Consider the following 21,933-nt stretch of genomic DNA (forward strand, 5'->3'; position numbering starts at 1 on the left):
CCAGAAGATCTCATCGAAGCATGGGAGAAGAGATTTGACTGCAGGGATCTCGTCATCACCCTCAGTCAAATTCAGAATGCCCTGAGAATGGTTGACGCCATACAGGGTGTCTGTCCCGTGGAAGCCATACCAACAACACTCGGAGAGCAAATCAGTAATCCAGAATTTTTGGCCCATGAACTTGGAAAATTTATTCAAGTGGCTATCTTGATCGGCCGGGAAGTATCTGCAGAGATGTTTTTTCGTGGATCCCAGGCTGTATGGGATGGCGAGTCTCCCGTCAAGGTGACTTCAGTCTTAGGAAATGGATGGAGGGATAGAAGATATTTGATTTCTTTGCAATGTACCTATCTCGGTGATACGTTGACTGTGGTGAAGGAAGCCGGCGAGTTATTGAATTTGTTTTACAAAATCTGAGTTCTATCTTGAGATCCTTTGATCTATCACCGCGCTCTTTGTGATCAACCTTCGATTCTCACCTAAAGGGCCAATATTTGAGCGAACCACTTTGTAAGGATTCCTATATAAGTCATGGCCTGTCTTCAGATCGAAAAATTCGAAAATAGAATGATAACATTTGGTTTCAAAAAGCTAATCATTTCTGGAATACATCACCATTGCCACACAATGGTAGAAATTGATGGTCTGATGGCCCTTGTCAAAGACTGGTGTATGTCAGAGATTCTACAACAAAGTACTCGTTTTTAGCTAACTTTATTCTTCGAATAAGTTGCCGATCAGATTCATTTGGATTTCCAAGTCGAGTTCAATGATGTCGCTGAATACGCCGAGCAAGTTCTCCTTGAAGTCAAAGGGACAAGATTAAATGAAGAGCTATGTCAAACGCTCAATGCAAGCCTATTGGAAGCACCTGGAAGCGTGACCAGAAAGCTCCTCGAAAAATCCGAAGACCAAACTCAGTACTCCGTTGAAGTGGTTATCCAGCTTATTGTGAACGGACATTTGCCACCAGCCAAACTGTGCCATTCGATACTTAGCATATTATTGGGGAAGCAAGGAAATTGCCTCACGGATTATCTTCTGGAGTCTCAAGAATCGACAGCAATACTTGCTTTTAAGGAAAACCTGGGGCAGCTGCTAGAAAGAGCTTTTCTCGCACTTCATGGAAGTCCCACCGGGGAGTATTTCAATTGAGAGATTTCCGATAATAGCAATCAAGTTATAAATATTTTGTCTCTTTCAACACAATACAACTATATTAAGGACCGCAAATATAAACCAGAAGTGTCTTGTGGCGGCTTGGACGCGCTATCTGAATATATTGTATTGCATTGACTTGCTTCAAAGGTAACGGGTTCACAACTTTGGTAATCATTCACCAGCAGCCAAGATTCAAATCGACGACTGTGGGTCGTCTAGTCTGGCAGGGTTTAACAGACAAGAGATCAGTTCTAATCTTAATGGTCGCTCACTTGCCATATAAATCAAAATTACAACATCAAGAAGACCCGTCACCCATCTCGGTAACACCTGCTGTAAAGGGCGACTGGGTGCCGCATAGTTCTACAAGCAAATATCTAACAGAAGTTTCAATATATCTCGCCAATTCGCAAGCTGATAGGGTTATTTAATGATAAGTCTTGGTGGCAAACTTCGTTATAACCTTTCGACTTTGAAAATTTAACTTGATTTTGGACTAGAGATCTTGAAAGTATCAGCATTGAGGTTTACCTAACCGAAGAAATACATTAATCATCCACAATAAGCACAAGGACATAAGATCGGATGTTGTGGGGTAAAACTCTACATATTAATCGATGTTTCTAGTTAAGCATCGTTCAAATTGAGTATCTATATATGGATCCTTCTGAGTCCGACTAAATAAGATCTGCATTTTTTGCTCCCTATTGATTGAGATTGTCTATTAAGGCCTTGGAGCTTGAAAGTTATAAGGGGTTAGTCAAGTCTCGGCTAATATATCACTCTTGACCCAGTCTACATCTTGACTTTGGTGGTTGTGGGGATTAAGCTACACACCACTCGTCGTCAAAATGGTCACTCTGTTTGATAGCTTTTCGAGCTTAACTTCAAAACTTGTACTCTGTGAACCTCGTGCTTGCACCGACCCCCGATCCCAAGGTAAGTGATTATTAGTAGAGATACGGAATAAGAACAAAAGTAACCCATCGATATAGGCCTTGTGTCTGCGAATTTCGGCAATCAAATCTCTTCTAATTCGAATGAGAATGATGTTCGGATATGGGATGTGTGTCTTCTTCAGGCTTGTCAAAGGCTATTTGATCGCTCGAGTAACCAGTTTATTCTGGCAGAAGTTTATTTGTGCATGATGACTACTAGTGGCTTCGAAGCTATGCGCCGAGGTCATGGCCAAGTAACTCGGGATGCCCTCGTGTCGCGTTGGAGTACTATGGACTCGGCAGATGAAAGATGGCTAGTTACTTTCTTCGCGTTATCCCTCCATCAAACTATCCTGATTAACACATTGATTGATGGTTCTTGGCATCGGGTTTCAGCCTTTGTGGAATTGATCATTCCCTTTGGTAATGACCGCTGGATGTTGATGGTTGCTGTCCCAGAGAAACAGTATATGCGACTTTCAACCAGCGGACCAGCAATGCTGATTCTGGATTTTCTCTCGGATCTCAAAGACTCACTAATTACCTTGAATGGTTCCAAAACTACCTAGTGTACATAAGAAAAGGCAGTTCAAGTTTCCAGATAAAATATTGCTCCCAGCCTTTCCGGATTTTTCATTTTGTATATACTATCGCTACAGCTAAATTGATCGGCATTTTAGTCTCTTACTCTGTGAATATACATGCTTTAGTCTTACTTGATTGATTTTATTTTTGTAGCCATAGCCATGTATCTTGTACTCCACTTAAAAGTTCTACACGGAACAATCCAGAAGAGTGCCCTATATAGTGTTTATTGCCTACTTTTGATCCACTTCCAATTTATTAGGGAATACCCATGGGGATCCAACAAAAAAGAGAGAGGTAGTAGGAGAGAATAAATCGTTGCTAAAGGCATGGTCCATAGGAAGTGCCATAACAAAGGCCGCACCGAGAGACTCCGTATGGAGTTATCCTCGATGAAATTTGAGTGAACGGATAGGTCTTGCTTCCTATTGGTTCTCAAAATAACAAGCCTGAAAATTTACAAGCAGGGTTACAGCCCACTACTCAGAACTTAGTGCTCTCCAGCCCTTTCAAGAGACTGAATACAAAACAAGTGACTTCCCCCTAGTTTGTAGGGTATAAGATTCGATATCTCCTACAAGGATTCCCAACTAGATAATTGACTACATTCGATAAAATTATACGGTTGTCGTCTGAATTGGTGGTAGATTGTAATTTATCTATCCCACCTAATTTCTTGACGATACTAGACAGGAGTATCTACTCAGACATTCTTACAGACTATCGATCGGTAAGTCTTACCCTCGGCAAAGAAATTATACATGCTCGACAACTAAAGAAGAATTGAAAGTTTGGCATACTTGTAGTTTACCTTTCAAAGCCGCCAATTCCACCAGATAACTTGAAAATGCCTCCAAAAATGAGTGCCGAGAATCTGCAACCGTTCGAGCGGATCATCTCGTTCGACGGCATAGGCCCGCAACCTACCGATCGTATCCACGCGACCACTCAACAAAATGCCGAGGATATTGTTGATCAATTTATTTTGTCCGTCCTGAATGACGCATTGGAGCCAGCAGACTCACTTGACTACAATATCATAAGTCAACTCTACGGTAGACTATTAGTCGAAGACAGTACTCAGTCGCACATCGCGCTTCATACCCTCAGGACTTTGCAGTCCAGCAAAAAGGTCTCGCATGAAGGACGATTGGAAATTCGAAAGTTTTTTGAATTTTCATCGAAGATTCTAGCAAGAGAGTGGAATTTATACACAGACTTCCGTCACGCACTGGATTCTAAGGATAAAATTCCAATGCCGAGTCACCTGTCAGCACTGGATACAGCGTCTGAATTGATTCAGACATGCCCAGAGTGTTTTCTTTGGCTTCTCTCATTGAGAAGTATAGAAGCGAGTTACTTCAATCGTGCAGGACAGAGCTTCTTTCACATCGCGTTCCATGCGGGGAAATTGGATCTTGCTGGTGAACTGATAGTAAGGATGACACCCGAACAACTTATTCAACCATCCGCATTATTCGCTCATAATCCAACTGAGACTATTGTGCAAATGTCCGTTATGCAGCCAGAGCTGTTTACAGCTTGCTGGAATAAAATAGAAAGAGCACCAGCCCTCGATCGTGATCTATGCAGCGTCCTCAACTTGATGTACACTGACCGTATTCATATATGCCAATTTGCGAACCAAGAACTTGCAGAACGAATGCGGTTGCGCGGAATTGACTTGTCAAGCACCGTACATGATTTCCCGTTAACATCTTGGTGCAAAATGGCGGAGTATTATCTGGATCCTGTTTCCATTTTCTCCTGGCTCTTAAATTCAAATTGCTGGCCACCTTCAAGCGGGGTTGTATCGCAGTCCCCGCTCATGACAGCAGCTCATCACGACCGGTTACAAGCAACCCACTGGCTCTTGCACACTACATATGATGCGAGCGAGAGATGGGAATGCGCTATCAACACCGCCAATCGACAGACAGCCGGTAGTATCTTGATCTTTGAATGCGTCATCAGACGTATTACCTTACATCCTGCATTACATCCCCCCGATTGGCCCCAAAAGATCTACTCTGCAGTTATTCAAGGAGCCTGTGAATGGGCAAGAAATAATGATATAAAGCAAAAGTCTGCAGTCGAGCAGTTCGCCATCAAAAAGTTGAAATTCTTAAAGGTGTATGCTGGATACTCACTCATTTGTCACAAAAAAGACATGACGATTTTGGAAAATCTGAACTTGAAAGATATAACTAGTTTTGTTCATTGTCAGAATGAAATTGCAAGGGCTGAAATCAAAAACAATGAACTCTGGTAGCGTTGCTATCTTTCATCCAGCCGCGGGAATGCCTACTTGCTGTTTCATGAAGTCTTACCCCAGATGTGGTGTAAAACAATGCTAATAAGCTTACCCCTTGACATATCTCTCCCCCTCCCCTATGATCCACTCTGATATTTTCTTTCGGCTGGAAGAGGTGCTTTGTAAGTAATTTTAAAACTAAAAAAGGTTGCTGGTTGGTCTTTGGCCTCGCCAATTGCAAACTGATTGGGTTATTTGATGATGAGTCTTGTCGGCGAATTTTGTTATAACGTTTCGATTTTGAAATTTTAATTTGTTTTTCAACCAGAGACCTTGAAAGTATCAGCAATGAGGTATACCTGGCTAGAGAAATAGTAGCTCGAAGAGACGTTCGCTCGCACACAACAAGGTCATTCCGAATGACCTTGTTCTTACACAGACGGTGTCTTTATTGCTTGCAAAGAGTAATAACATGATTGATCTCATCACGACATTCTCGAATTTTTGGGGATATATGAACCAGAATATAGAGAAAACCCCAGATAAACTCGGACCAAGCAATTTCATTTACAATATCTCTGTCATAAGTGACACTGGCTTTCTCTTTCCCCTCCACCTCGAAACCTACACTCTGGGCTACCCAACTAATTTTACATTCTTTTAAATATATGTTGAAGTCCCCTGTGCATAAGCTTCTTTCCCTGATGATGACAAATATGATGGGCTGCCTAAAATATTTAAGAGCTATTGGCATGAATCGTAAGACGCCCATCTTTCTATCCACTTCTCTAAGCTGACTGAGCAGATCCCATAAAGGGACCTTCGGGAGTTGCTGGTCATTATTGAAGAGTTACCGGTGCAAAGTGTGAGGCTCCTATTCTTCTGTCCATTTCTCAAAGCTAATTGAGCGGATCTCTTGAAGCAACCTTTCAAAGGTCCTGGTCGGCCCCTGTCCCTCAACCAGACATAGAGTTGGGCCATATTAAGCGTGACAGAACGCGAACATACTCCCTTGGCAGTCTGAATACGATACCCAAGTACCCAATCGATATCTAGCTATGTCTTTGTTGGACACCGTCGCTCTAGAGTTTGGTTTAATGGGAGGACTGGTCTTTTGGCTTCTTTTACTTTTATGCATTGCGCCTTTAAAGTACTCTTGGAGGGGAATTTGGATGGGATGCAAGAGATTGTTTTATGAGCCAATCTCGGGCTTTTAGATATCAATGGCAGTATTATGTTACTGGAAATTCTACTAAGAGTACAAAGATAGGCTATGTTATTACATTCAGACCGTGATGATCTATAGCATTGGTCCACTGAGGTTGAATATAAAGCAGATTGTCAGTTTAGTTAGTCCCGGTCTCTGGTGAATGTTTTTAGTGTACTATCAGGCATTGGACGAAAATGGGCGGCAAAATATCAGGACCGAATCTTATTTACCCAAATAGGCGTCAATCGTCTGAGCCTGCCCAAGCAAAGATTGTACTTTACACGATAGATCTATCAAATTGACAGGTCGATTGCGTTATCGTGTTCACAGGCGTTCTGGCACTTCGATTTCAAAGCTCATGCTTTACCTAATCTAATTTACCTTGCTCTATATATTACTCTGCGCGATTCACTAAGACACTTAAGGCTTGGAATACGATTTACAAGCAGTATTATTACCCTATGCACGGTCGTCGTGCATATAGCAAGCACAGAAATACAAGACCCTGTCAGGGAGACAGTTTGTGTTTTCCTGGCAAATGAAGATCTTACACCCACAAAAGATTAGATGTTGTGAAGTAAGAGTGCATCAATCATGCCCGACGATTTAGACTTTCTAGAGAGTCAGTTGCCTTATATTTCTCAAATTATACTCGCAATATGCACAGCTACAGCCACTCAAGAAGGTCAAGATGCTAGATAAAGCGGATAAAAGAGAAGCACCAGCGCAAGTATAATATAAAGCAAGTGTCTTTTGTTGGTCGACCCTACAGTCAAAGTTACTTCATATTCCAGATATCAAGACGCCTCTTGTGATGCCACAATCTCTGGTCCTATGGAACGACCTTGCGTCTCTTATAAGCGCATGGTGTAAGTCTTGAGCACGACAATTAGAATATTTCAGCTAATCCAATTTGCCAACTAGACTCCAAGAGCGATACCCCGCGTGTTCTCGAGATCAATTTCGAAGATGTGTATGGATATATCTTGGCAGTCATATTGCGAGACCAAAAGGAGGCGTCGGCAGAGCAGCTAATCGAAAGGTTGCACAAAGCTATATCTTATGTGCCTACAAAATTGATCGACAGGATGATGCATGGAATCGATGATAATCAAGACCTGGAGTGCCTTTTGACGGTTGTGAAACTTATGGTGAATGGCCTTTTACCTCCTTCAGAACTATGCCCTTCCATCATAGCTATCTTCGAGCAAGAAGAAGGGAGATCACTCACCGGATGTATGATCGGATCCAACACAGTAGGAGCAAGAATCTTCGAAGCTAGCTTGAATATTACGAAATACCGTGGCGAGTTACACCAGATGGCCATTCTTATGGATCGAATCGAGAGGTTGCCCGCTGAGCTGATAAACTTGATCATTCAAATCGGACTTTTCTCAGACCCATTGGGCTCCCACGACCACCTTCATACATTTCGAGCATTGAGTCAGGGGAACCAGCATCCTCAGTTTCAGACCAGTATTGCTGCTGTTCTTGCAATGTCATCTACTCGTGAGAATATCTATCAATATTGGAAAGTCTATTATGATTTTGATCACGTTTCTGAACGCGCAAGCCTCGAAAACCAGGCAGATTTTGACTTACCCACGTGGCTAGCTCAAGATTGTAAAGCGTGCTTGGAATTTCTTCTTAGCTCCCAAGTCCTTCCTGTTTCATCCTACAATTCAAAAGAAAACAACTTACTTTGGCATTGCTGGAGAACAAAGAACATCAAGGCGGGAGCTCTTATAATATCCTCTATGAGTTCCAAGGAATTGTTCAATCTTGTTCGTATTTGGGGTGACCCATTTGAACCAAAAACAATCATTATGATATGTACTTGGCATCTAGATTGGTTCAAAACATGCTTGGGTGTCATAAAGTCGGACCAGGACGTCAGTCTGTCGTCGCTTGGCTCCGAAGGAATCTACAATATTTGCAAGTTTGCCGATATTCATATGGCAAACGAGTTGATGTGCAGCCGTGGTCTTGATCTGGGGAATCCTTTGGAGGGACATGAATTGCCTGGATGGGCATCACTGGTTTCAAATTCCAACGCAGTGGAAATGGGGAACTGGTTCATTTCACGTGGTCATCGTGCTCCTGCCAACCTAGTTACGAGGATAGCTATGAATTGGAGGAGCACTGAACTTGCTTATTGAGCTCTGCAAAACATTCACGATTATCAACAGTGGCGGGAAGGGGCATTGATCTTGACTTTGCAGCCCGAGTCAAGCACAGAGCTTCTGAGACGTGTTTTGGAGTATTTACGTTGTGATACTATAGATCCAGGGGAATTTGCTCAGGACCTCATCATAAATATTGTTAGAAGTTGCTGTGCTCAGCACCATAGGTACCCCGGCTCTTCTTTTCCGCGAAAAGTTGAAGTCGACGGTGGAATTTCCACGCTGGAAGAAGTCGCTATTGGAAAGATAAGAGTTGTTTGCAGTATGCAATTCCAAGTTGAAGTGGTAGGTATGAAAGTTCTGGCCCGGAAAGTCGGACTAACTCAGCTCACTAAAGCACTTGAGGAACTGGAGCCAGTGAATTGAATTGGGTGTTTCAAAGTTTGAGATCCATTCCTTCCGGAACATTGTCGAGTCATTCGGGCATCCTCAGAGTTCTTTGAGTAGGGCCGAGAAGATGGAGCTTTTTCTTTTGTCGGAACCAAGCTCTGGTTTGAGGCATTTTCTACTTCGAGATTTCCTTTATAACCCAATTACGCCACCACTGTCTACTTATACTTGATATAATCCAGTACCTATGGTTATTTTTCTATTTGGTGGTGTTGTTCTCTCTTCTGTCTTTGTTTTTACCCTGCCGCCATGAATCTCGCGCCTAACTACGGTCAAGCGAATAATATTCGTTATTTGAAGTGATTCCTTCCACAAATATGGGTTTTTGCTTTCCGCTCACCTGATATCCTTCTATAATTTTTCCCTTTTCCCGGGCCATCCAATTAAATTCCCTAGTATACTGGAGGGCTACAATATCTGCTTTTGGAATAGCTTCTAACAAACTCCTGGAGATAGGAGTATTTTGACATTTATTAGAGCACGACCTGGCTTAAAAGCCAGCTGGTCCTCCATGGATTGCATGTTCTAAGTCAAACCCTCGAATCTCAAGATACCCAGAGTCGTATCAAAAACTCAATTTATTCTATTGCAAGAAAATCATGGCTTGGTTTCTATTATATTCGACTCAGGACTCCTACACAAGGAATCTTCTCAGGCGCGCTTTGAACAGGGCTAAAGCACAGCTGGTATAGATCCTCAAACCTTATAGTCTTGAGATATGTTTTCACTTATCCAGTTACCATACACCAAAGACGTCAATATGAAACAGTGCAGATGCTCGATAGTCACGTCGATATTATGACAGAAATTCAAGTGGTAATCGAAAAGACTTCTTCATGGGTAGGGAATACAAATCATCAGGTCTCTACCCACATTACGTCAGGTAATTCAAGTAAATTAGATAGACACATGAGATGATAATACTACATTGACAGCTATGATTCAAAGACCCTCCGCCTACCACGGGGCTCACTATTGTAATGCCAGTAGAGCAGTAAAACCTAGGTTATTTAGCTCAGCCACTGAAATTACCTTATTTCTTCTATGTCATCTAGCAAGATATGGCACAAGTGTCTTCATTACTCATATCGACCCGGCCCATCTGGTTCACTCATTATATCAATCATTCTGAGATTTCCTCTCTTTATGCTTTCGCTCCAAAGTGATCATACCATTCTTTCACTATGTACGAGATAGCTGAAGACACCCCTCGTGCTTGGTATGGCTTTTGAACAGCCTTGGCGCTCTCTTCTGTCTTCGCATTCTGGCTTGTCAAAATACGGCCCATTGCGCGCAGTGTGCTTGATAACTCGGCCAGATATGATGATCGTTCTTTCATGAATACACCAGTATAGTGGGGTTGTGTTGATGCATCTGTACGATGATATCTCGTCAAGCTATGGTGCCTGGCGGGCAGGATTTTACAGACATTGCTTTGTCTAGGAGGGGTGCCATCGCTAGTACGAGGGACTAGAATATTAGCACCTACGCACGATAAGGGATATTTATAAAGAGCTGATTTCTGCACTCTTTTTCCTATTCACTGCATACTCGATCGATTGCTACAATGGAATCACATTCCATCTATATTACTTGCATCATTCTGTACTTGGCTGAAGTGATTTGTGTCCTTGACAAAGAGCCATTCAATGTCTATCGTTGCTCAAGGGTCTTCTTAGCCATGCTGTGGTCTTTTGGTTGGATCTTTAAGCTTCATATGTCAGGATTCGGCCCTTTCCGATTATACCTGGTCTCTTTTCTCGTCGATGCCCATCCATTCCTCCTAGGCTGGGATGACATGATCATAGTCTCCAGCCGACCTTTACCATGTGGATTAGCTGTATTCCTTTGCGCAAACCTATCATATATGGTAAAGCAATGGAATCACACGAAACGAAGACTATTTCCATTCGTCTCTCTTCTCTTCTCCCGAAGAAACGCCCAATTACAGGTCGCACTTGTGTTCTGCTCTCTGTTTACCCTAGGAAGAATTATTGCCCAAGTCGCGGTCACACTACAGGCCGGGCGCTTGATGCGAAACCCAACAGAGAGCCTAAAGAGGTGGGAACTATGGAAAATGTCTTAAATTTCTGTATTATGCTGCAAAGCATGTTAAAAACCTATATACAAACATCCTGGGTCGCCGAACTTCAATCTACCATGCTATTGTATATCCTGAACCGCGGCCAAAGATGGCACCTTCTACATGACAAGGCCGCGAAAGGGAACATGATACAGCAAGCCGGCTTTATTGGACATCTATCAGTCACCATTTTCTTCGAAACAATGCCAGCATTGATAAACCTGATTTTCAATTATATTGTCCTATACTACACGCTTGGCTCCTCAGCGTCTCTGTTCCTATTCGGAGGTATAATTTATATGGTATTGGACACCTCCATGAGCGACTTGCAGTTTGATTCTAAGCGTCAGCGCAAAGCACTAGAGAAGGATAGGGCTCAAGATCAAGCCCTCGAAAATTCTTCTCTTATCAAAACGTTCGGTGCTACATCATATTTTCATGGCCGCTTCTCTCAGGCCTTGCACAGAAGCTTTCAATGCGAAAACACTTCTATGTTTTGGTTCACATTCAAAAGATTTATCGTACAAGGGTTGGAGCGAAGTCTCTTCTTCATCATTCAGCAACGCGCCCCATTAGAAAATCTTCCACTTCAAATCAATTACTGGCCAATATTTATCAAATTCCTTATGGAGATTTGCAGATGTTTGACTTATATTGTTAATGGGGCTCGCAGAATTCGACGTCTTTTGGAGGATCATCAGGAAGAGATAACCAACGGTCTCCGTAACGGCTGGTCAAAGGACGACACCCAAGGTTTTATTTTCTGTGATAATGTCAGCGTCTCTCGTGATCAGAAAACGATTCTGAGAAACATCACTTTCAGGGCCCATCCAAGTGAGACCATTGCGATCGTAGGAGAATCCGGTTCTGGAAAGTCTACCATACTTGACCTTATTGTATGGCAATCTAGTGTTCAATCTGGAGGTGTCAAAATCGATGGCTTCAACATCAGTGGCCTAGAATCACCCGAACTCTTGACAGGAATCATCGCCTATGTCCCTGCGAATAAATTCCTCGTGGAGAACAGGTCAATTATGTTTAATTTGACTCTTGGAAAGGACTATGATATTCAGGATATACATCGTGCTTGTCGGTCTGCAATGATATATGGAGTAATAAATAATCTGGAAAAGGGGTTTGAAACTGTTGTACCCGAGGACGCAAATTTATCTGCTGGAGAGAGACAGCGAATTGCGCTTGCGCGGGCCTTGCTCACAGAACCGTATGTTCTTGTGCTGGATGAATTCACCAGCCTCATTGACGCAGAAACTGAGAAGAAAGTTTGCGGGGAGGTGAAAAGGCTTCAATGCACAACTCTGATTTCTACCAATCGAATCGCGACCGCAAAAGTAGCAGATCGAATCTTGGTTGTGGAACGTGGGAAATTGTTGAAGAGGGAACCCACAATGAGCTTGAGGAAATGAAAAGAGTCTATTGTGGATTTTGTCAAATAGATTCGAAAATTGCCACAGGCGATATAGGCAAGCCGGAGAGTTAGTTCTATAACAAATGTCAACAGCAACTTTTGCTAGACGCGTTAATTCACGTATCCATCCACAACTATTACTCCAGGATCTCGGGTTTACTGTCTATATTCTACTCTATATAGAGTGTCGTGGTGGTGTTGTGTGTGCTTCACATCGCCCTGTGCGGCTAGATGCATCTATCTTAGAGCGCTCCTCTTTAATCAACTATTCTACAACTTAGACCCTTAACAAATAGGGGAAGACTTCTTTTAGTAAACATTCCATTCAACAAGATTATAACTTTAAACTGCATGCTCGCTTTTGTCCCCTTTTCCACTATCAGCTCCGAGGATACAGTCCATCGCTTTCACTTCATTTGAAAGTTCAACGAGACGCGCCGCTCGTTCTTTTGCACACTGATCTATATAGTAGGGCTGTGCCGATGACGGTGCCTCTTGAAATCTTTTGATGCTGTGGAATGGCACTGGTGGAACTTGTCGAACATTGTTTTGGCTAAGAGGAGCCTGAGTGGAATCACTGGTACTAGGTGCCAAAATTAGCACATATAGTATTAACGAAACGCTGTTTAACTTACTTCAAGCGCCTTTGCGCCATTCTCAAATACCAAGATGTAATTAGATGAGATCTGGGTGCTATGGGAAATGCGCATGAGAGGGAAAGGGTAAGCTTTATATGAGCATCAGGCCTTGATGCCTGATCATATTCATAAATGAGGAGCTCATTTATAGCATATATCATGAGAAATTGATACTTACAATTACGGACCTGGCACCCTGAATGTAACCTTCGGGCTGGTACACTGCCTACCACATCTCGTCATCATAACTTGTTATATGTTATATAAAGTAACCATATATTCCGTCGTTCCCAGCGCTTTAAAAATTATCTACTACCAACGTTTTCTATATAATATTGATCTAAACCATGAACAGAAGATCAAAGGTTTGACATATCAGCTCCATAGCTTATATACTCTCAGGTGCTTATTACAACATATAGAGCCATCTTAATGATCATTTACGTGATTTGGCGAGAGTTGTATTGAAAGAGCTTTTGCTCTCGAGAATGGAAACTCTCGCTACAACTACGATTCCACCAAACTTCAGCAAGGATGCAAGAGCCATCCATGACACTGTTATATGTTTTAAGCGAAATGACGAAGATCTACTCATTATCGATAATTATGTGAAAAGCTGTTCAGAGCGCCTTGATGAGGCCACGATCCACAAATTAGTACACATTGCTTGGCAATTCACAATGCCTCTGCCATTCGAGCGGGTTGCCCCTGAGCAACTGAGTCTATTGCGAAATTTCCTTAACGAACCAAATGATAATATTCTCAACAAGGTTCGAGGTGAGTATCAACGAAGTACCGGGAAATATGATGAATATGTGTCTTTAGACTTTCTTCTGTATGATAGCTTTGGTGTATGGAGGTCTTGAGAATTCAAGGTGTGATCTTTGGGCACATCCCCAATATTATTTATTATTCAAAAGGAGGTTGGGCAATGGTTTCCAATGAAAATATTTGATATCATGCCGGCGCATAATGCTGACATATCGCTCTACAATCTTTGATTGATACATATATGAATATCAGTTCCGGAGTCTCCAACAATGATTTTCCGTCTGAATACTGGATCATTTACAATGATAATTCATTGTCGCTCCTTTTTTGGCTTATGGCTCACGGCTGTAGACCGAATTATATGAACTGGGTCTCACGCGACGTGTGACTTTGTGCAAATCTCTTGAAGTATCTCAAAGTCAACTACTAAAATTCGCTATTGAACATAGGGGACTGGAAGCAGGCTTGAATAATCATACGGTTATTAAAGGAGAGATAACAGGAATGACCATAGAACTTGAAACCTTTGCTTCAACTATTTGAGATGTCACCCCAGAAATCTGACAAATTGATTGCGGATCATCTTTATGTATTGCTTGGCTCCAAATTAAACTTGTAAAAGGCAGGTGTAGCTGAGCTGTCATCATTCAACAGCGGAGAACTGTCAATCTTTCGCTTGGCAGGGGCTTGCTCCTATACTTGAGGTGATTGAAGAAGCTTTAGCCCCTGGGCAGCCGTCATTCGCATATCTGGTTCAACTTGTATCATGGCTCGAGAGCATTTTGACAGAACATCTGGCGAGGTCAGGTTCGCCATATCTTTATTATCAAGATCAAGACAGCCATTATCGCGAGGTTTGATTCTTGACTCGATAATCCTTCCACGTATCAATTCCAATCCGATGATAGCGCAACTCCAATAATCGACCTCCTTTCCATGTAGTTCCCCGCACTGTTGCTCTGGTGCAAGATATCGACGGGTTCCAGTTCCATCAAACCTGATAGCTGCCTTATCAGATGCACAGCCGAAGTCTGTAAGCATAGAATCCGGAGGGTCATAGCTCCTCACTAGTATATTTGCTGGTTTCGCATCGCGATGCCAAATACGTTGATCGTGAAGAAAAGCAATCGCTTCCAGTAATTGCGTGAAAAGTGCTTCTCTCCCAGCGGCTTACACATTTGATCCATAGAGTGAATAGAATGCTGCATGAAGTAACGGCAATATGATAATATATTCATCTGGGAGATTCTGCGCTGTTGGTGTCCATGTTTCATCTAGGTACATCTTGATTTGGTCATATCTTCAAATTAGTGACATAGAAGGAGTTGATGTATTAAGACTGAACTGACAATCCCATTTTGAGATCGTCTCAGATCAAGATGGATAATTTCTTGGGGGCTGCATATTCGGTTCTATAGAGAGACAAGGGTATAAGCTTTCCACGTTCAAAGAATATCGATTGATGGAAGGAATTCGTAACTGACATGGGTAAACTTAGAAATCCTTCTGACCATTATTATCTCTTTATCCACGTTCTGCCTTTTTCTCTCACATTTCAAGATCCGTTTAGCTGCTGCTGGTCGTCCCGGCACAAGCGTGCATTGACTGGGGTGAATTGCTCAGAATGGAAACGCTCTTCCAATACAAGCTTATGTGTGATGTCAACCACAGCTGTCGCGAGATGGCAGAAATTCATGCAACAGGTGCGGAAGAACTCATTTTCGTGAGCTTGCTGATCACGCTGGCTCCCCTTCTCAGTGATTGGGTCTCGCGGGGTTGCTACGCTCTTTACTGTACTGAGGTGCGTCTTTGTCGTCTCTAATGCCATGGTCGTTCTCCCCGCCACAAAGATCCGATGGTCCAGTGGTGTAATCTCGGGAAGATCGTCCCAGGCGGAGACATGCGTAGCGCTTGAGGGGTGTGGTCTTGGTGTGTCTGGCGAGCGACTGTATACACTCGATGTATTAGACGAAGGGCGAGCCATCAGTGAAGCTAGAACAGAGGCTTCGATCCAGCGCTTTGGGGTCTTGTTTCGCAGCCGATCACGCTCGATGTCATGCTCAATCAGCAGAGAACAATGGAGCCTTGTGACAGCCAGTGCTACGGTATTATACTCAAGTATTGTGTCCTTAAACCGGAGAAATCAGTGATCGAGCGGGCCGCACTTCACAATAAGCCGCCAGAACTTGAGCATAGTCAAGCAGAGGTGACATTGAAGCCGCACGCAATTCGACGGGCCTCTTCAAAGTAGACCAATGGCCTGACGACACTCCTCCACCATGGCACTTCGCACGCGCAGCATAACGCCGAGGACCTTCATTCTGACTCACTTCTCTGAGGTCACCGTACCACTGCTGTGAACCATGGGCGAGCCAGCTCTTTCCCCTCCGATTGCAACTGCGCCAATTTTGTGATTCGACCCGCACTTTTTGTGAGTCAGGAATACTACACACCCAGATGGAATGAACGGTCGTGGTGCTGTCTGCCGCGACATGATTGGCGATCCGTTCGCCAGCATCGTCCAGCTCATGGATCAAGACCGGTGAAGACATTGCATCGACCGCCAGAACCGTCCTCGGTGAGAAACCTGCACTGCTGGTAGTTGCGAGAAAGCGTAGCTGAAGTCCATAAAAGCAGGCTCCTCCCCCGATCCATTTGTCTTTCTTCACACATCGCGGCCGCGGTGTGTCGCCTCTGACCTTCGGGCCTGAGGGTTCCGTGACGACGGCTGTTGCTGATCCAAGCCCAGTGACATAAGAACAGTGCTTCGCAGGGGGGCGCTGCGTTACCAAGTGAACTCCGCAGGGGGACGCTGTGATGACAATCGAGACCCGCAGGAGACCGCTGCGTCAACAAGTTCTCTGCAGGAGACCGCTGCATTACCAAGTTCTCCGCAGGAGACCGCTGCGTCAAATAAGTTCTCCGCAAGGAAAAATGCGTTACCAAGAGGATCTGCAGGGACATCTGCGAAACCAAGAGTCTCCGCAGGGACATCTGCGACACCAAGAGTCTCCGCAGGGACATCTGCGACACCAAGAGTCTCCGCAGGGACATCTGCGAAACCAAGAGTCTCCGCAGGAGACAGCTGCGAAATCAAGGCCCCCTAGCAATGTGCAAGCACCTCTGCGTGGTGCTAGGGACCAGTATTCATCTCCCATGGGAACTGAAGAAGCCAAGACTTGCACAGTAGATAGACTAAAGCATGAGCCATAGCAGCCACTGGGAATTGCAATCATCACATTATCAGTTCAGTCGCTTCAAAGCTCTCTCGTAGGCCATACCTAGAGTCGTATTTAGTAAAATCGCTTTACGCAATAGGTTCCGCGACATGCCCACTGTTGAGCCAATTCAAAGCGGTCGTCTCGAACTGCACGAGACATATGTCAAAAGTAGGCAGTTTGTCTGAATGATTCCCTCATTCGCGAACCCAATGCCAGGACCCCGTCCAGGCAGGATTTCCGTGACGCTGGCCAATAAGGTAACCTGACCCGTCAATGATCGTCCGGCCTTGAAGAGTGGAAAATGGTGCTGAGAGTGACTCTTGATGGGAATGATTCCTGATGGGAGTGATTCTTGATGGGTGAGTGTTGTCGGACCAGGGATGCGCTAAACCATTTAGGGGCCTTCGCCAGATGGTAACAGTCTGTCATTTCAATGAAGTACCCCTGAGTAATTTATCTATGGGGCTTACTAATGATAACTATCCGAAAGTATATAAGTTACACGTAATGACCGTAATTCTGCCACTTCAGTCCGACACATTAGTTTGCGATCCTCCGTATCTATAAGAAGTTTTAGTTACAACCTTCCTCCTTGTTGTCTGATTCTTTAGGCTTCACACAACCGCCGTTGGAACCATCAATGATCTGGTCGCCGAATATCACCGTAGGATCATATCATTGGGAAATTGGATGTTAAGCTGCTTCAATCAAAGCGATATTACAGCAACGGCCTTATCCCCCTCTAAGCCCAGCAAAAGAAGCTCTAAATCAACTTATTAAAGACTGTGAAATTTCTATGCATAACGGTATATTTTTGGTATACGAGAACGAGGGATTATGGGCGAAAAATAGCCTCTAGATACGAAAGCGGGGTCTTCTGAAAATATAATTCTCGAGTGATCACCGTTTAAGAGCAAAAGAAACAGAAAAACGTGTACTGTACAGGAATAGACTTGTTTGGAAGGCGATAATGGCTGTGATGTAGAAGGGCCGGCGAGCGGTAAAACGCCTCCGCGGAGAGCCCCGCGAAAGTGTACAAGGTGTAGAAACAAGGACACAAAATAGGTGGGTGACGTGAACAGTATGAATAGCTTCGTTTTTATCCAAAATGTATGATATTGCGTGCGATGTTGATATTTTGATATATGGCGGGTGACATACTCGCTTAGGTTAACTAAACCGGGGCGCATGCCTTGAAGAACAGACCATGCCGGGGGGCTAGTCTGCCCAATCCAGATTGATGCTGACATCGCTTGCATCAACACACTCAGTCATTCCTCTCTTCTTAAACTCTGAGCTGACAGCTTCATGAACCTTGCCGAGATAGGTCTTCTCTCCATGGACATCAATACCCAGAACCACACCTGTATGAATCATCTCATTGAAGCTCTCTCTCGCTAATTGGGATATCTCTTGGTCCGCACAGAAGGTGAGCTCTTTTAGACGAAATCTCCAGAAGACCCATCGAGATATACTAAAGCCAGACCTTTCAACATTTGCTTCGGCTGCCAGGCTTCCAGTCACGATTCGGGCTTCGTGCCCAGACGTCAAAGAAACAGACGAGCAAGGGTTGTGATTCTCTGCTGCCATAGTAAGAAGTTTGAAATTTGCATTCGCCAGCCACGCAAAACAAGCGGGGAGTAAATCGGCGACCGTGGACTTTCGCATTGAACCACTATCATATTGGTTTGTATCATGTCTTAGAGGTATTCTTTCTTCGAGCGTCATTTTCAGCAGCCATAGAGCAACGATACTCAATTCATTTTCAAATATCCCAGCCGCGTAAAGCTTGGCAGTGAATACAGCGAGGCTTTTACGCTCACATGAAGTGTATTGTTGCGATTTGGTAATCCATTCCTTCTGTAGGTCCAGTGCAAGAAACGGAAGATTGGTCCTTGATTGGTCATGGTGAGAAAGGGTAATATTCTGGGTTTGCCCCGCTTTAATCTCACTTCGGCGACTGAACACTCGAAGCGCCCCTATGGTAAGAATCAGGACAACCAGTTTATCCTGTTCTGGACTTATCGCGGGGGTAGCTTTTGAGGTTTGTATAAGAAAGTCCCACGTATCATGTAAGCCAGCTTCTAGCTGTGCGGAATTCCAGTGTTCTTGGTGGTAGTTTTCACCTAAACTCAGAATCATGTTTCGGATGTCGTCAAATTCCCCCCCCAGGCCATACTCTGTGCCGTGCTTGGGAGTTGTATATTGACCGGTACATTCGATATCAAAATGTTGTTCAGGCATTGTAAAAGAGGGCAATTTTAGGATGTTGGGAAGTGTGGGAGCGGAGGTAAAGTAACGAGGAAGAAAAAACAACAATTAAGCTGCCTGGAGCAATATGCGGAGTACAGACATCCGATATGGTCTACTGCACATTATTTCCGGTTTGTCCTCAATGCAGGTCTAGGGTAGCATATTGTGATCTTGGCATACAAGGGTATCAATCCCTCAATGATTTTGGTCTCATTTATCTATCATAGTATGTTCACAAAGGTATAAATATCAGCTGGTAGTTGGTGATTCCTAGGTTGGATCAGCTCCTCTTGATATCTTTCTGGCCATCAAATAAACAATGAAATTACAAACCGTTCTTCTCGTGGCACTCCTTGAACCAATGCTTTCACAAGCCTTTGCTCTCCCGGACAGTTCAGCCCAGAAATTTGACATCGCTAAGCTTGGAAATGAATATGACATCCATGATCTCAATGACTCCCCATTCTCTGATAAGAGGTCCCCGAACGACAATCTTTTGACCCTTGAGAAGAAAGATACCGAAGCGGTAAAGCACCACCTTTCGGCCTTTGTTCATGAGACCCAACTAATAAACCCCCAGCGATGCCTAGGATATTGCGGTCCTTATGGATGTCACTGCTCCCGACCTATACGTGTGTGTCCCTGTAATAAGGTCGGGCGTTCCTGCACTTGCCCGTGATAAAAGAGCAAAGTATATATTGATGCGATATTGGGGTGGTGTGATTTTTTATCGCCGCAATTCCTCGGGAAATTCAAGTAGCTCCAAAGTGGAGCAAATAGCCATCATAAGTGGGTCAATCAAATTTTGGATCAGCGGTCTTTCTCAAAACCGGCTTGACCGATACACATTCAATCACTCTGTTCTGGCCCCATTGCCAGAACATTGGCGTAGATCGTTCATTAGGCTGGCCACAGGAAATTGAAGGTCCTTAAAGATACTGTTAGTCTAGTATCGTATAGTGCTAGTAAATTTACATAATGTGTAAGAGAAGCCTGAACTACATAAGAAAAACGGAAGACACTACGAACCAACTGGGGCATATCTGTATTTTCTCCTCTTGCAATACCCTTGGGCCGCTTCAGATGACAGGGTTCCCCGCTCGTCTGATAATTCACTAGAGATGGTTAGGATCAAATATCTCAGAATTTGCGGGGCTCAAATAAGGGCAGCCAATCTAAGTTCATTTCTACGCGCCGTTAGTGATTCCGTGCAGTGGAGATAGAGAAATCCCTCAAGGGCCGGCCCATTCGAGCGAACCCCTTGGACCAAGTCTCCACTAAGCTCTTCTGTCGAGTAATGGAGGTATGGTTCATACGTGAAAAGTTTCCTGTAAATAACAGCTAGGCCCGCATTATCGGCTTGGCACTTAGATAATCGCACCGTGCATACAAAATTACTAGCTAGACCAGATCCAGACAATTACACTTTGTTATCCCTATGTTTTTACCGACACGGACCATAATAACTTGACAATTGTCTCAATTTCAGCCCCACACTGTTGACTGCTCAGTCGCTCCAGGTGCATTAAAGGTGGATTCCCCAGTCAAGAAGGGCTTCAGATTGATCTAGAGGTAGAGCTATTGAATAGTACCACTCATATGCCTGTGGTGGCCATCTCGCTGTCGGCATGGCCATTTATGATGTGTCTGCAGTATGATTGATGTCGGTTTGAAGGGGCGATACCTGGTAATACATACTGCGAGATGATCAAGTTGATTGAAACTTGACTCTACATATGGAGATCTGAGGAGCCAGTTCCAATGATGCGGCTCCGTTCCGGCACCGGCATCAAATCACGATATCGTGTGCACGTGGTTATGTGGGTTTTCTGATGGGGCGACTTATGAAGCAACTGCTCAACATGAAGGGGGTGCCAACATTTTCTGTGCCGTGTGATTTTTCAAGGCGGCCTACATTGCGGAAGCAGACATGGATCGTTCTTCCCAAGTGGTCCGACGCGTCGCTGACTACTTGCCGCAGCTAACTTCGCGTGACGTCATTTCCCAAACACTTCTCCACTGGGCTTGTTCGCGATGAGTGCATCTCACAAGTGAGCATCGATGCACGAGCATTGAATTTCCACAACGATTGGATCGTTCTCATTTGCGTTTTCCAACGGCTGATTATTCTTTATGTTCTCTTCTCGCCGGGCTACCCCAGCTCGCATACTTGAAAATCTCAGCGTTTGTGAGCGGGAAACCTAAAGACAAGTAGAAAGCAGAGCAGCAGGGAGGTGCAATAGTCCGAGCAGTGCTCTTAAGAGGGCAACTTGGATCTTTGCCTAATTCAAGCTAATTGTGCAATCAGACTCGTAACCAATCTTGAGGGCGCGTTGGCAGGGATGCGACGTTCAACAGTGTGATCAGCAGCAAGGTCAACCAAGAACTTGACTTCATGAAAGAGCTTCCATACATGACAGGGGCATATTACGGCAGCATCACCTTGTGGGCATTCACCGCGTCCCCGAAGCTAAAGGCCAACTAGTCCAACTTGAATCGGAGGAGCTCCCAATCACAGCTCGCCCTAATCGGGCTTTGGTGGTGTGGTATCTGAATGAAGCTACTTGCTCATCGTCGAGGGACAAGAGGGATTGGGCTCTACCAGATACACATCCACTATTGCGAATCATAATCGTTGGCACGAACACTGCCGGGTGGGCTCTCGGGGGATATTCTGAGGTTGGTTCCAAGAACGGTATTGACCGCGACCTCAAAGCTTGAAGTTATGGGTTTGACACTAGATAATTCTCTAACGGATGCTGTCTGGCCATGGGTGCCTGTATCAGTCAGATATTACTTGTTTACTATGCTCCAAAATGA

At 44.1% G+C, this 21,933-nt stretch overlaps 9 protein-coding genes across 9 annotated transcripts; 6 read left to right on the forward strand and 3 right to left on the reverse strand.

Annotated features, from left to right (window-relative positions):
* Positions 1 to 627: 627 nt before the first annotated feature.
* On the forward strand, positions 628 to 1,155 carry N7478_003739 (uncharacterized protein; the record flags this gene model as incomplete). Its single annotated transcript, XM_056919953.1, has 2 exons — positions 628 to 670; positions 731 to 1,155. 2 exons carry the CDS (start codon positions 628 to 630, stop codon positions 1,153 to 1,155), a joined length of 468 nt encoding a protein of 155 aa, XP_056783111.1.
* An 857-nt stretch (positions 1,156 to 2,012) lies between these two features.
* On the forward strand, positions 2,013 to 2,668 carry N7478_003740 (uncharacterized protein; the record flags this gene model as incomplete). The annotated part of the gene is made up of 2 exons (XM_056919954.1): positions 2,013 to 2,100; positions 2,157 to 2,668. The coding sequence occupies 2 exons, from the start codon at positions 2,013 to 2,015 to the stop codon at positions 2,666 to 2,668; spliced, it is 600 nt and encodes a 199-aa protein (XP_056783112.1).
* Positions 2,669 to 3,531: 863 nt separating this feature from the next.
* N7478_003741 (uncharacterized protein) lies at positions 3,532 to 5,184 on the forward strand (the record flags this gene model as incomplete). Its single annotated transcript, XM_056919955.1, has 2 exons — positions 3,532 to 4,815; positions 5,146 to 5,184. 2 exons carry the CDS (start codon positions 3,532 to 3,534, stop codon positions 5,182 to 5,184), a joined length of 1,323 nt encoding a protein of 440 aa, XP_056783113.1.
* Positions 5,185 to 7,236: 2,052 nt separating this feature from the next.
* Positions 7,237 to 8,307, forward strand: N7478_003742 (uncharacterized protein; the record flags this gene model as incomplete). The annotated part of the gene is made up of 1 exon (XM_056919956.1): positions 7,237 to 8,307. One exon carries the CDS (start codon positions 7,237 to 7,239, stop codon positions 8,305 to 8,307), a length of 1,071 nt encoding a protein of 356 aa, XP_056783114.1.
* A 2,241-nt stretch (positions 8,308 to 10,548) lies between these two features.
* On the forward strand, positions 10,549 to 12,228 carry N7478_003743 (uncharacterized protein; the record flags this gene model as incomplete). The annotated part of the gene is made up of 1 exon (XM_056919957.1): positions 10,549 to 12,228. One exon carries the CDS (start codon positions 10,549 to 10,551, stop codon positions 12,226 to 12,228), a length of 1,680 nt encoding a protein of 559 aa, XP_056783115.1.
* Positions 12,229 to 12,572: 344 nt separating this feature from the next.
* N7478_003744 (uncharacterized protein) lies at positions 12,573 to 12,885 on the reverse strand (the record flags this gene model as incomplete). Its single annotated transcript, XM_056919958.1, has 2 exons — positions 12,573 to 12,813; positions 12,866 to 12,885. 2 exons carry the CDS (start codon positions 12,883 to 12,885, stop codon positions 12,573 to 12,575), a joined length of 261 nt encoding a protein of 86 aa, XP_056783116.1.
* A 471-nt stretch (positions 12,886 to 13,356) lies between these two features.
* N7478_003745 (uncharacterized protein) lies at positions 13,357 to 13,823 on the forward strand (the record flags this gene model as incomplete). Its single annotated transcript, XM_056919959.1, has 2 exons — positions 13,357 to 13,645; positions 13,789 to 13,823. 2 exons carry the CDS (start codon positions 13,357 to 13,359, stop codon positions 13,821 to 13,823), a joined length of 324 nt encoding a protein of 107 aa, XP_056783117.1.
* A 509-nt stretch (positions 13,824 to 14,332) lies between these two features.
* On the reverse strand, positions 14,333 to 14,923 carry N7478_003746 (kinase-like domain-containing protein; the record flags this gene model as incomplete). Its single annotated transcript, XM_056919960.1, has 2 exons — positions 14,333 to 14,702; positions 14,814 to 14,923. 2 exons carry the CDS (start codon positions 14,921 to 14,923, stop codon positions 14,333 to 14,335), a joined length of 480 nt encoding a protein of 159 aa, XP_056783118.1.
* A 3,155-nt stretch (positions 14,924 to 18,078) lies between these two features.
* On the reverse strand, positions 18,079 to 19,104 carry N7478_003747 (DUF3632 domain-containing protein; the record flags this gene model as incomplete). The annotated part of the gene is made up of 1 exon (XM_056919961.1): positions 18,079 to 19,104. The coding sequence occupies one exon, from the start codon at positions 19,102 to 19,104 to the stop codon at positions 18,079 to 18,081; it is 1,026 nt and encodes a 341-aa protein (XP_056783119.1).
* Positions 19,105 to 21,933: the final 2,829 nt, after the last annotated feature.

The sequence above is a fragment of the Penicillium angulare genome, assembly GCF_028827245.1.
Source record: "Penicillium angulare strain IBT 27051 chromosome Unknown utg000003l_segment0_segment0, whole genome shotgun sequence".
Taxonomy (NCBI): domain Eukaryota; kingdom Fungi; phylum Ascomycota; class Eurotiomycetes; order Eurotiales; family Aspergillaceae; genus Penicillium; species Penicillium angulare.